The 14,859-nt window shown below is 37.6% G+C and overlaps 2 protein-coding genes across 3 annotated transcripts in view; one reads left to right on the top strand and one right to left on the bottom strand.

The window, feature by feature from the left end:
* LOC121396884 (zinc finger and BTB domain-containing protein 6-like) overlaps window positions 1–14,859 on the top strand; it is a 133,765-nt gene that overhangs the window by 48,531 nt on the left and 70,375 nt on the right. The window lies entirely within an intron of this gene.
* Window positions 1–14,859, bottom strand: part of rabgap1.L (RAB GTPase activating protein 1 L homeolog) — a 113,696-nt gene that overhangs the window by 39,565 nt on the left and 59,272 nt on the right. For both annotated transcript variants that reach the window (XM_041572475.1, XM_041572476.1), the window contains one exon: window positions 1,217–1,330. In XM_041572475.1, the coding sequence (XP_041428409.1) occupies window positions 1,217–1,330 (114 nt within the window). The remainder of the gene's footprint in view (window positions 1–1,216; window positions 1,331–14,859) is intronic.

Here is a 14,859-nt window from a genome sequence, read left to right as displayed (position 1 = left end):
GTGAGGTTGTGGAATGTACTGCCGGGTGATGTTGTGATGCTGATTCAGTTAATGACTATAAGAGGGACTTGGATGATTTCTTGGACAGACATAATATCAAAGGCTATTGTGATACTAAGCTCTATAGTTAGTATAGGTATGGGTATATAGAATTTATGTGAAAGTTGGGAGGGGTGTGTGTATGGATGCTGGGTTATCATTTGGTGGGGTTGGACTTGATGGACTTTTTTCAACCTGATTTAACTATGTAATTATGTAACTGCAGAACTCCATGATATGATAGTTGTCATAGCAGAAATCTGAGACTCCTCTATTAGGAGTTAAAAGTAGATGTAAAGCCAAAAATAAAATCTTGTCTACTTTTGATCTTGTCTGCATTTGAAAGCTGTATTTTTCTGCACCTTTCTCATACTGTTGGTTCTGTCTTTAAATCAATGTAGCAGATGTCGGCCCTGCATGATTATTCAAGGTAAGTTTATCATTTGGCTTCTGCTACATTGTTTCAGAACCACATGAGCCTAAAACAGAAAGTCACAGGCTCTGCATTCAACAATTACATTTACAAATAGTACTGAAAATGAATTGAAAAAGTTTCTTTGAATTATATTTTCTTAAATTAGGCTAACTTTTACTTTTGGATTTGCATTCCCTCAAGTCCTTTTGTTTATTCATGTGGAAACCATGCATCTGATCTGCCCACACCATAACACATTTCCCATTAGTCATGACTCTTTAATATCTATAAATTGCAACATAAGGTAAAGAACAGCATGATGTTGTATACAGAGTCAATTTTCCATACAGTTAAAATATATCCTCCTATATGACATGAGTTCATTCAGCCTAGTTTATGTGGAAAACCTACATAAATAGTGATGGGCGAATTTATTCGCCAGGCGCAAATTTGCATTGAATTCCCACGATTCGCCGCCGGCGAATAAATCCGCTAAACTGCTGCGAAAATTCGCCAGCATAAAAAAATGGACGCTGGCGCATTTTCACTGGCGAATGTGCGCCGGTGTCCAAAAAAACAGACGCCGGTGTCAAAAACGAGACACCGGCACCGTTTCGCGAATTTTGCAGGAAATTTGCAAATTTTTTCCGGCGAAGTCAAATGCCCCAAATTCGCCCATCACTATACATAAACACTATCTGAACTTCCAGAAACAAATAGAAATCTTGTTTGATTTTTATTGTAATGAAAAGGGAGCAGTACCTTACAAATCTTGTAAAGGGAGTCCTGCCCATCGCCCCCTGTGTCTTTGAAGTAATCATGAGCTGGAAAAGTTCTGTTGATATCCCGTGTAATAGCACTGTCTTGCGGGGACTCCTGAAAACAATGAAAATATACGGCGTATGAATAAATATTATTATACTGATTATGCATGTGCATTTGCATTAGTGAATAAACAGTTGACTAGTGTTGTGTAGAATTCTCTACCTGTGACTGCTGCGCCTAAATTGGCTCCTAAAAATCAAAAAGTCAGAAAAACAGGTAAACTATTTAATTACCACTTTCCATCTGAATTACTTCAGTTGTTGTGAGCTCTCCAAGTTAGATATGACAAAAGTGCGACGGATGTGGCCAATTTGACTACAAACATACGGAGATGTGTGTTGGCTCTGTAGTCTGTAAGACAATAGTCAAAGGTATTTTATCAGGGATCAGGGCAACTATGTTGCATTTTGAACTCTCACCGTGAAGAGGTCTTACATATACTGTATCCCCGCTCCTAAGGTACAAGGAGTTAAGGAAGTTTTGCTTGATTGTTTTAGCAGCAAGGATTAAATGAGGTCTTTAGATTGAAATAAGAGCTACAGAATTAGGTGTACAGTTACATCTATGGCAGATGGCGTCACAGCAACACAATAACTCAAAAAAGGAGGGCTGTAAAATTAATTTAACAGCACTGGTCCATCTATGCAAAGATGATACACATTGTGATCAAAATTAGGGCCTCTTGCATACAAAGATAGGAAACACTTAAAGGGATACTGTCATGGGGAAAACCTGTTTTTTTGTTTCAAACTGCATCAGTTAATAGTGCTGCTCCAGCAGACTTCTGCACTGAAATCCATTTTTCAAAAGAGCAAATAGATTTTGTTATATTCAATTTTGAAATCTGACATGGGGCTAGACATATTGTCAATTTCCCAGCTGCCCCCCAGTCATGTGACTTGTGCTCTGATAAACTTCAATCACCCTTTACTGCTGTACTGCAAAATGGAGTGATATCACACCCCCTTCCCCCCCCCTCAGCAGCCTAACAACAGAACAACAGAACAATGGGAAGGTAACAAGATAGCAGCTCCCTAACACAAGATAACAGCTGCCTGGTAGATCTAAGAACAACACTAAATAGTAAAAGCCAAGTCCCACTAAGACTGATTCAGTTACATTAAGTAGGAGAAATAACAGCCTGCCAGAAAGTAGTTCCATCCTAAAGTGCAGGCACAAGTCACATGACTGGGGCAGCAAAATGTCTAGCCCCATGTCAGATTTCCAAATTGAATATAAAAAAATCTGTTTGCTCTTTTGAGAAATGGATTTCAGTGTAGAATTCTGCTGGGGCAGCACTATCAACTGATTCATTTTTCCATGACAGTATCCCCTTAAAGGAGAAGGAAAGGCTAAAATTAAGTAAGCTTTATTAGAAAGGTCTATATAAATAAACCAGTAAACCTCAAAGTAATGCTGCTCTGAGTCTTCTGTCAAAAGAAACACCATTTATTTTCTTTTATTGTCTATACATTGACTTCTGTATCAGACTTCCTGTTTTCAGCTTAAACCTCCAGGGCATGGCTCAGTTTGCTCCTCTCCCCCTCCCTCCTCCCCTCCGTGCTGTAATCTGAGCCCAGAGCTATGAGAGAGCAGGGAGAGACTCAGGCAGGAAGTGATGTCACACCAAGCCAATATGGCAGTTATCCTAAACAAATAGAGAACACTTCAAGAGCTGTATACTGAACTATGGTAAAGCATTCTGCAGAATAAATATAGTGTTATAGCTATTGTAGCTAATCTATTGGCAATAAACTGCTTCAGTAGCTATCCTTCTCCTTTAAGGGGGCCAGGCATGCCAGATTTGGATGGACATTTGAGCTGATTTTAATTATACTGCCCAGATATTGGTAGCTTGGGGGAGGCATAGACTAACAGAAGCCAACAAGAAAGTAAGAGAACATAGAGATCTTTCCTACTTCCTCTGAGATCAGTTAGAATAGAACAATATTTTTTTTCTATGTCTGAGAGCCAAGAGATAAATGGCAGGTTGACCTATGTCTGACCTTTAGTACTAGAAAACACATGGATAAAATGGGACATGTTTTCTTTTGCTTGAATTCTATATTAAGGATTTGTTATTTTATTAAGATAAACACAAATCAAAGCATGGCGGTTTCATTAATTTTAAAAAGCTATGAAAACATTTTTTTTAAAAAATATCCTTATTCTGACAGTAATTTTAAATGCATTCTCCAGTCAAAAAGAAAGCCATTCATCCTGTATGCATTTTGAAGCAGAAAGATCTACTACAAAAGAGTGTTGGGTAAAGCAGAGTGAGGGGAGAACTGGAATACATTTGTTAAAGGGAGATGCCGCAGTGGCCTACCAATCTGGGTTTTGTCCGGGACCCACAAATACCTTAAACTTAAAGTATCCCACTATATAGATTTATATATAATATATATATATATATATATATATAATACACAAAAGCCATGAATATCTTCTAAATTATATCCTTATTAGTGATGGGCGAATTTATTCGCCAGGCGCAAATTCGCAGCGTTTCACCACCGGCGAATACATTTGCGAAACGGCTGCGAAAATTCGCCGGCATAGTTTCGTGAATTTTTTGCCATTCTGTGAATTTTTTGTCGAAGCGCAAATTCGCCCATCACTAATCCTTATAAATGGTCAGTACTGATGTCATCAGTTATAATTGGAGCTTAGTGATGTCATTTCTGTCACATGACTCACTGAAACGTGTGTATTATAATAAATAAAGTTTCCCCTGTTGCAAAATATAAGGATATTAGAAGTCACCTCTGAGTTCCATGACCTGTATCGGCCTCCAGCCTCATGTTTTTAAATGGTCATGAAACTCCTCGGTAACTTATAATATCCTTATAATTTACATGAGGGGGTACTTTATTCACTATTTACACTGTTCCTATTTATCCTACTGTATAAAAAAAAAATACAAATCCCCATAGATGTAACACACAATGGTAAGACAAGCACAATTCCAATCATTTGTGAAGGACACTTTTTAGTTTAGAACTTGCCCCAGGTTGATTTTTGACCCTGCTCGATCAATATTGGGTCAATTTTAGTAAAGGGTAGAGAGTGATAGTGCTAGATTACGAATTACCCTAGCAACCATGCACTTATTTAAAAGAGAGACTGTAATATGAACAGGAGAAGGCATGAATAGAAAGAGGAGTAATAAAAAGTAGCAATAACAATACATTTTTGCCTTACATCGCATTCGTTTTTAGATGGAGTAAATTACTCCAATTTAAAAGCTGGAAATAGTCAGAAGAAGTAAAATAATTCAAAATCTATTAAAAAAAAAAAAAAAAAGTTTTACGGGAACCCCAGTGATTAACAGGACATTGTGAACCAATCGGATACACCCATACCAAATACTGTTTTAAAATTATTTCTCTAAAAGCATCATAAAAATACATCATGGGGCAGGTTTACCAAGGTTAAAAAAGTTTGATTTTCTAAGTAATTTTTTGAATACTTCGACCATCCAATAGGATACTACGACTTCGAATTTACTTCGACTTAGATTCGAAGTAAAAATCTTCGAATTTTCGACCATTCGATAATCGAAGTACTGTCTCTTTAAAAAAACTTCGACTTCAATACTTCGCCAAATTAAACCTGCCGAATTGCTATGTTAGCCTATGGGGACGTCTTCTACAACCATTTTCTAAGTCTTTGTACATCGAAGGAAAATCCTTTGATCGCACGCTAAAATCGTTTGAATCTTTCGATTCCTTCGATCGTTCGAACGCTAAATTCGGTGAAAAATCCTTAGACTTCGATATTCAAAGTCGAAGGATTTCAATTCGAGGGTCGTATTTCGACGTTTTTTTAACCTCGAAATTTGGCCCTTAGTAAATCTGCCCCCATATGTACATTTGAAATATTCATAAACTAAACATCCTAACCATGGTAATAAGGTCGTAACAAAGTAAAGCTAGAAGGAAGTGACGAATAAATTGTATCAAAATGTGATTGGGTGAAAATGATACATACGAAGTGGAAAATAAAAACTCTTATAATTTCAACAATTACAACAAGCCCAAACCGTGTAAATAGAAAGATCAGAACAAAAGGTCTCAAAAAGTCTTAAACAAAGAGTCTGTAAGCCGAAGCGAGTGGCGTATTAACCCTACAGAGAAAAAGGTTCTAATTAACAATTTGATCGCCTTTAGTGGTTATAGATCATTACTCCACCAAATCGTAAAAATCACCCTCCACTACCAGCACATTTACGAAGGGTCGAAGTGAATTTTCGAATTTCAAAAACTTCGAAGTAATTTTTGGATACTTTGAAAATCGAATAGGCCAAATTCAACTTCGACTTCAATCCGAAGTGAAAAACTTCGACTTCGAAAATCGAAGTGCTGTCTCTTTAAAAAAAAAGTTCGACTTCGACACTTTGCCATCTTAAACCTGCCGAATTGCTGTTTAGCCTATGGGGGACCTCCTATAACTTATCTTGAGTGTTTGGGCAAGTTTTGAGAAATCGAAGGTAAAATCGTACGATCGTACGATTAAATCGTTAGATCGTCCGATTTTAAAAATCCTTAGACTTCAAATGTCGACCATCCCTATCCGAAGTTTTTTGCACTACGAAATTCGACCCTTGATAAATCTGCCCCTTACTGTAACAGAAAGAAGTGTGGAAGCTCAAGACAGAACTCTGTCTGTTAATTGGCTCATGTGACCTAACATGTTTGGTTTGTGTGCACCGTGAATCCTACGATCCCAAGGGGTGGCCCTTATTTTTTTAACATGGCAATTTTCTTAGACATCCTGTCACTCTAGCCCTCATAGATTACATTTTTGGCTAACTAACTATATTAAAAACATTTTTTATTTTACACAGCATATTTCCCCAGTTTTTGTTTTTATATTGAACAATTCCTTTAAAGGTCAACTGCCCCTTTATTAAATGCAAACGTATTAGAGTAGCAATCTATCATATAAGCTACAGTGGTTGAATGTCAGATGTGCTTTATTTGCACCCAGAATTGTAAGGAATTGTTTTTGGGACCTCTCACATGTGGTTCCTTCTGTTGGACTGAATCTTAAGGAAGCGATAACAGCACTAAATATATTCAAACAAAGAGAATGTTTTCATAAGCCAGGCCCAAACATAAGCTGTGCCATGGGCACTAGAAAACCTTCTCCTATTTTTATACCTTTCTGTGAGAACTAGTTCCCAGGACGATTTCTCATGCTTGATGGGTAATGGGAACTCAAGGAAACCCAGTGTGAGCACACACCCTATATATATAAAAACCACGACTCAGAATGATATGAAGAAAGAGAAATAAACAGCAACTTAGAAAAGCCTTGAGAAGTTAGACCCCCCTATTTTATGCTTTTTTTCCCCATAAATATACTATTTATATTTAACTAAAAACCCGTTGGAAGCTGTTGATGAAATATAACTTCTTGCTACTTCAATTGTGGCTGCTGAGAGTTGTAGTTCAGAACAGCTGGAGAAAAGTCCAGATCAGTTGCCAGGCAGACTATGCATTCATTTTACCTTCCCAAGAAGGCTCCCTTATTATTTTGTTGATACTAAAGAATGGAATTCCCGACTATTCACCATCATCTGGTTAAATAGCAAAGTTAGACATTACATCCCTTATATCAAACGGACAACTGATACCATATTCATCCTTAAAACAAAATAATCAATACATTTTATCAACACTTAGGGGCAGATTTATCAAGGGTCAAAGTGAATTTGAGGGAATTTTCGAAGTAAAAAAACTCGAAGTAATTTTTTGGATACTTCGATATCAAATACGATACTGCGACTTCAATTCTAAGTAAAATAGTTTGAATATTCGACCATTTGATAATCGAAGTACTGTCTCTTTGAAAAAAACTTCGATTTCAATACTTCGCCAAATTAAACCTGCTGAAGTGCTATGTTAGCCTATGGGGACCTTCTAGAGCATTTTTCTAAGTTTTTGGAAGTCAAAGTAAAATCATTTGATCGATCGCTGAAATCCTTTGAATCAAAGGATTTAATCGTTCGATCGAACGATTTTACTTCGACCGCAGGATACCCAAAGTCGATGAAAAAAAACTTTGACTTCGATATTCTAAGTTGAAGTATTTCAATTCGATGGTCAAATTTCGAAGTATTTTTAACTTCGAAATACGACCCTTGATAAATCGGCCCCATAGAGTATATTTCTCAACAAAAGACACTGGGGCTCATTTATAAACAGTGGGCAAATTTGTACCTGGGCAGTAACACATAGCAACCAATCAGTGATTAGCTTTTTTAAAACCGTTGCAGGTTGAGCACTGTAAGCAATCATTTGATTGGTAGCCATGGGTTACTGCCCAGGTGCAAATTTGCCCACTGTTTATAAATGAGCCTCAGTGTGGTTATAACTCCTGTTTCAAAATATACAGTTAAACCTCAATTTTATATAGACTTATTTTAAGTTTTCCCTCATTTTACACCATTTTTCTGTGGTCCCATCAATATATAGAACACTTCCCTGATTTTACATAATTGTCTATGGTTCCCTGATAAAATGTAGAATTGGGGTTCTACTGTATAATAAAGCTGCCAAGATTTCACCAGGTCTAGTATCTAATACCTGGTTGCCAACCAGGCTAGCCATTAAACAACCATATAGGGCTGTGGCAAGTATTCTAAATATACTTGAAATTAATTAATAAGTAAATTCCTAATGCCCATGAATCTGACACTGACCTGCTCTATTGTCTAATCAACTCCTTTAATGGTATTCTGTCATGGTATTACATTTTATTTTCAAAACGCATCAGTTAGTAGTTATTTTATATTTAACTTTTAAATCTGACATGGGGCTAGACATATTGTCAGTTTCCCAGGTGCCCCAGTCATGTGACTTGTGTTTTGCTAAGTTTTAGTTACTCTTTACTGCAGCGATGCAATTTGGAGGGATATCACCCATCTCCCTTTCCCCACCCGCAGGCCAGTATCAGACTTGAAAAAGGGTGGCAACCCTTTAGATGCTATGCGATGTTATATGTTGCCATAAGTTATAACTGCCATTACCCCACATGTATATCATTTCTTGTACATTAAGGGGCACATTTACTAAGGGTCGAATTTCGAAGTTAAAAAACTTTGAAATTCGACCATCGAATTTGATACTTTGATAGTCTAAGTATTTTTTCCATCAAAAACGGCCGTTTTCGAGCGAAGTAAAAATCGTTCGATCGAACAATATAATCCTTCCAATCGAACAATTCGAAGGATCGTACAAAAAAAACGTAGACTTCTAAAAACATAGCCAAAGACTCAGAGAGGTTCCATAGGCTAAACAGCAATTCGGCAGGTTTAAGGAGACGAAGTGTCGAAGTCTTTTAAAGAGACAGTACTTCGATTTTCGAATGGTCGAATTTGTGAAGTATTTTCAATTTGAATCGAAAATTTGTTCGCACAAAGGCATAAATTTTTCGCATTGCGAATAGTTTTTCCGTTACCGACTTTTATTACATTCCCCCATAAGTCTCTTTCTCCTCCCTGCTGCTAATTACGTTAATGCATGGCATGTCCTTGCAGAGCGCATATCGAATATATTATAAACGGACACGCATGTATTAATATTAGCGGCAGGTTCAAGCTGGAGTCAAAAACAGCCAGAGGCCATCTAAAGTTAGTGGGGAGCGACACAGAATGATAGTTAGTACATTTTTAGGGGATGTTAAATACAAATGTTTCATACCTGAAAAACATTTTAAAAAGTATGCAAAATGGTTTAAATAACACACAGAAGGATCACCACCACTTCTGATCCCCTTTAAAACAATTGAAAATATGTATTGAATGTATTATATAATATCACTCTGGGGCAAATTTACTTACCTCCGAAGTTGCGCCAGCGCTGACTTCGCCACACTTCGCCAGGCGTAGTTTCGTCAGGGCAACGCTAATTCACTAAAATCCAAAGTTGCACTCAGGGAGGCGAAAGGTAGCAAAGTTGCACTAGCGTTCATTCGTCAAGCAAAGCGAAGTTACGCTAGCGATGCCCAATTAAAATACAGCGCCAAGTTAAAGTACAATGGACGTATATGTAGCAGCAAATACATTACACTACACAAGATTGGGAAAGCTTCATAAAATAAAATAGAGGTGTTATTTTGCCCTACACATGAGCCCAGCGTATAGTTTAGGTGCCATATGTTAGGAAATGTAGGGGGAAGCAGGGTAACCCCAAAAAAATGTACGTTCTTTTTCAGCCCTTAAAAAAGGAAAAGACGCCAGCGTTTTTTGGGACTTAGAAAATTTTTGAACTTTTTTTGAAGCAACTCATATCTACTCTATTGCACTTCGCCTGGTCTGGCGAAGGCAAGTCTGTCGCAAGAGGTAACGTTCAGTAAAATGCACAAGTTAGTGAACTAGCGTAGTTACGTCCTTTCGCCATAGCGCAACTTCGCCTGGCGTAAGGGTGCAAAGTAGCACTAGAGTAGGTCCACTTCGCTAGCGAATTTACGCCAGCACCCATTAGTAAATCGGCGAAGTAACAAAATGACGTCACGCTGGCAAATTTTCACTAGCGTTAGCCAGTTCGCCCTTTAGTAAATTTGCCCCTTAGAATTACATTTTATCTCTTTATTAAAAAAAAAGTTTTAGGATGGAGAACCCCTTTCAATTTCTCAAAACAGTGTTAGAATTTATTACAACTGACCCATTTGTATGGCACAAACTAAACAAACATGTCTAGAACATTGTAGTCTTTTTCCTAAAATAGCTCAACTTCCCGGATTGGTCTGTAGTCATGGTGAGCATTTGACTTGAAAATCTGAAATCCCACTCTAACTAATAAAATCTTGAAGGGGTGGTTCGCCATTACGTTAACTTTCAGTAGGTTTTAGAATGGCTAATTGCAAGCAACTTTCAATTGGTCTTCATTATTTATTTTTTGCCTTTTTCTTCTGACTCTTTCCGGCTTTCAAATGGGGGTCACTGACCCCATCTTAAAACAAATGCTCTGTAAAGATACAAATGTATTGTTATTTTAGAAACTTTATACTGCTCATCTTTCTATTCAGGCCATCTCCTATTCATATTCCAGTAGCTCATTCTAAGCAACACATGGTTTCTAGGGTAATCTGGACCCTAGCAACCAGATCAAACTGGAAAGTTGCTAAATAACGCAAAAACTGCAAATTGTCTCAGAATTTCATTCCATAAATCATACTAAAAGTTAACTCAAAGTTGGACAACCCCTTTACTATCCACGTATGTTATTCTGTATTTGTAAAAAAAGGGAAGCTGTTCCTACTCGCATCGTAACTGAATGACCCATGTCACTGAGAGCGCACAGAAACACATTGAAGTCATTTTAAAATAAGATATTATAGGTGATTTCTAAAAATTCAGGTCCCTTGTAAAAATTTAAAATTGGCTTTCTTATACTTTTCTTCCCTTTTAAGGCTTCTGCCACTTGGGAAGATTTTCTGGAGTATTCCTCAGCAAAAATATGTGAATAGTCAAGGAAAAAAACAAACTCATGGAAGAAATAAATTTTTAATTAAAATTAATGTCTTGAAATTTTTAAATGTAATGTTTTTGCTGTGTCCTGTAACATCACCGGACATGACATAATTAAACACGGCTAAACTGGAAAACCCGGGTCTGTTTGTAAATAGCGCTGACATTTTCCAAAGCTCTACAGGTTATACATCATTCACATCGCTCCCTGCCCCATGGGAGCTTACAATCTTACAAACAATATGCATTTTAAACATTCTACATATTCACACATTATAAATATTAGGTTTTTTTCCTACTATTTTTATTTTTAACATTGCAGTCTCTTATATATATTTTTTACTCAAATCTTAAGTTTAATTTAAGTTTGTGCATTGAGCAATTTGCCGTTAGGTGGGGTAGGTAACATAGCAGAATAAAATCAAATCTAAAATCTATGGAAATTGCATTACTGCAAAGATCACTCCCCTGTAGATAAACTGTAATATTTATAGAAGATTGCACCTGAATTTGTACATTCAATTAAATGGCAATAAACTGCAAGCCCTTGCAGGCAATTGTCAAGCAAGTCAGTGGAGGGTACTATTGGGTGTTGTGTTTTTGGTGATCAAAGCATACCATGTGACACTGCCTTACAGACCCACAAGACTTTTAATTTGGGGGGAGAGAGAGTTTTATTATAGCTCAAAAGAACTGGTTTCTAATTTAGGGAAAAACTCAATGGGAAAAACTTGAATCAGTGAATAATGGGGATAAAGGAGAACTAACCCCCCTGGTGATAAGTCCCCACTGGCCCCCCTCCCTGCCTCCCCCCTACACAGTCTTACCCTGAATTCTGTCCCCTCTAGAAATAGTGACCACACATGCAAATCGAGCGCAGCGGAGCTCACGGGCGCAATCTTCTTCTCTTCGGTAAGCTTCTTCCTCTCCTTTGGCAATTTCCATCTCTTTCGGCGCATGCGCAGTTGTCGCAAACTGGAAGGTTGCTCCAACTACGCATGCGCCAATAGGCCGCTCACTTCACGAAGATTACTAAAGATGGTGCCCGTAAGCTCCGCTGCGCTCACTCTGTATCTGCGGTCACTATTTCTAAAGGGGACAGAAATCAGGGGTAAGACTGTGTAGGGGGGAGGCAGGGAGGGGGGGCAAACGGAGTGGGCAAACCCCTCTGAAAAAAACTTGAACACCATTAACATATTAACCTCTTCATATGGTTCAAGGGATCTCTACCAATGACTCCCACATGACCTTGACAGGTTTTAGATGGTGTATTTTTGAATTTAAGCTATTTCCAGGGTCGGAGTATAATAAATGAAACCCATAAAATTGATTTTATTGAAAAAAAAGAAATTGAAAACAAATATTTTCATGGAAAACACAACTGGCAAACAATAATCTGTCCCTTAATTTTGTGTGTTCCTTAACCAACTCTCGTATTTACTAAATAATACAACTTACTGAAATGTCCTCTGTGAAATTTTATTTCAAACAGTGAAAAACAAAATATTTAGTTTTATATCACTAAAAGTGTCGGACTGGCCCACCGGGATACCAAGAAAACTCCCGGTGGGCCCAGGTATCAATGGGTCCTTCTGCTCACCCAATTATTTGCCTTGTATGTCTATACCACAGCCATTACCCCATTTCTAAGAGAGAAGAGAGGAAATGGAGGGAAAATGGATGATAATATGTAAGGAGAAGTGATTAAAATAATAAAGAAAGAAGAAAAAAAAGAAACCTAAATCAAGAAAAAAAGGAAAAATAATTTGGAGAGTGGGCCGCACTCTAAGGTTTTCTGGTGGGACCCAGGTATCCCAGTTCGACACTGAGGGGCACATTTACTAAGGGTCGAATATCGAGGGTTAATTAACCCAGATCGAAGGAAAAATTGTTCGATCGAATGATTAAATCATTTGAATCGAACGATTCAAAGGATTTTAATCCATCGATCGAACGATTTTCCTTCGATCAGAAATTGCTTAGAAAGCTTATGGGGAAGGTCCCCATAGGCTAACATTGGTGCTCGGTAGTTTTTAAGTGGCAAAGTAGGAGGTCGAAGTTTTTTTAAAGAGTCAATACTTTGACTATCGAATGGTCGAATGATGTTTAGTTCGTTCGATTCGAAGTCGTAATCGATGGTCGAAGTAGCCAAAAAAAAAACCTTCGAAATTCGAAGTTTTTTTCATTCTTATCCTTCACTTGAGCTTAGTAAATGTGCCCCTGAGAATACAATATTTTCACATAGGGTCTTAGCGGGTCCTGTGCCCTAAACACTACCCCAGGAGCAGATGCTCCTCCCCTCTAGTGTCTGACAGCTCTTTTTGCTGGTTAATGCTCCTTAAAGGACTAAACATTCAATTTACACCAACAAGCAGGCCCTTTTCCAATTCCCACCTTTTGCAGGTAAAGCACATGTTTCAAAAGATGGAAACCTGCTCAATCTTTTTGCACCCATTGAAGATACATACAGTATTTTGGAAGAAAATCAATGCTTGCAGCTATTTCTGTTTACCCACAGGATGTACAAGTTATAGAATGGGCAATTCTAGGCAACTTTTCAATTGGTCTTCATTATTTATTTATATAGCTTTTTATTTATTTGCCTTCTTCTGACTCTTTCCGCCATTCAAATGTGGATCACTGACCCCCATCTAAAAAAACAAATACCTTGTAAGGCTACTTTTTATTATTCATCTTTGTATTCCAGTCTTATCCAAATCAGTGCATGCTTGCCACGGTAATTTGGACCCTAGCAACCAGCCTGCTAAACTGGAGAGCTGCTGAATGAAAAGCTAAATAATTCAAAAACCACAAATAACAAAAAAATTAAAAGCAATTGCAAATTGTCTCAGAATGTCACCCTCTACATCATACTTACAAGTTCAAGGTGAACAACCCCTTAAAAACTTGTAAATTAGGGATGATGTACTTTAGTAAAATTTGGCCATTCGAAGTCACTTCAGGATCCCTGTAAAAGCATTTAGCAATACTGTGCAACAGTGCTGAAAAATAATATGGTAGTTACTTTTGATTCAATATTCTAGTCACTCAATGCAGGTCCCCAACTGTACAGCCAAAAAAATACCCCCAAACTCTACTTCCTCCATGCTTAACTGTTAATTTTAAACACCAAGATTGAATACTTTCACCAAGGCAACGATGTACGAATACTTGTTGTGAAGACCCAAAAAATTGGAATACATCAGTCCACAATACCCTTTTTCATTATGCACAACAGTTGGCATGCTTCCTAAACCAGTGTTACTGCTTAGCAGAACTTTTTAAGTTGCTACATGACCCTTCAGCCTGGCTTTCTAAAGTCTAACTGTAATGACTGGATGAACATTTATCCAGTGCAGGTATGGGACCAGTTATCCGGAATGCTCGGGACCTGGATATTTTCGGATAATGGATCTTTCCATAATTTGGATCTTCATACCTTAAGGGGCACATTTACTAAGGGTTGAATATCGAGGGTTAATTAACCCTCGATATTCACCCATCGAAGTAAAATCCTTCAACTTCGATCGATCGAAGGAAAAATCGTTCAAAGGATTTTAATCCATCGATCGAACAATTTTTCTTTGATCAGAAATAGCTTGCAAAACTTATGGGGAAGGTCCCCGTAGGCTAACATTGGTGCTCGGTAGGTTTAAAGTGGCGAAGTATGTAGTCGAAGTTTTTTTAAAGAGACAGTACTTCGACTATCGAATGGTTGTATAGTCGAATTATTTTTAGTTTGAATCAAAGTCGAAGGTTGAAGTAGCCTATTCGATGGTCGAAGTACCCAAAAAAAAACTTTGAAATTCGAAGTTTTTTATATTCGAATCCTTCACTCGAGCTTAGTAAATGTGCCCCTAAGTCTACTAGAAAATCATAAAAACATTAAATAAACCCAACAGGCTGATTTTGCTTCCAATAAGGATTAGTTATATCTTAGTTGGAATCAAGAACAAGGTACTGAGAAAAGGGAAATAATTTGTAAAAAATTGCATTATTTGATAATTAATTGAGTCTATTGGAGATGGCCAGTCCGTAATTTGGAGCTTTCCGGATAACGGGTCCCATACCTGTACTATTCAGATGTTTTTGAACATCCTGT

This window comes from Xenopus laevis, chromosome 8L (assembly GCF_017654675.1).
Source record: "Xenopus laevis strain J_2021 chromosome 8L, Xenopus_laevis_v10.1, whole genome shotgun sequence".
In the NCBI taxonomy this organism is placed as follows: Eukaryota; Metazoa; Chordata; class Amphibia; order Anura; family Pipidae; genus Xenopus; species Xenopus laevis.
This window is presented reverse-complemented; position numbering and strand designations above follow the sequence as displayed.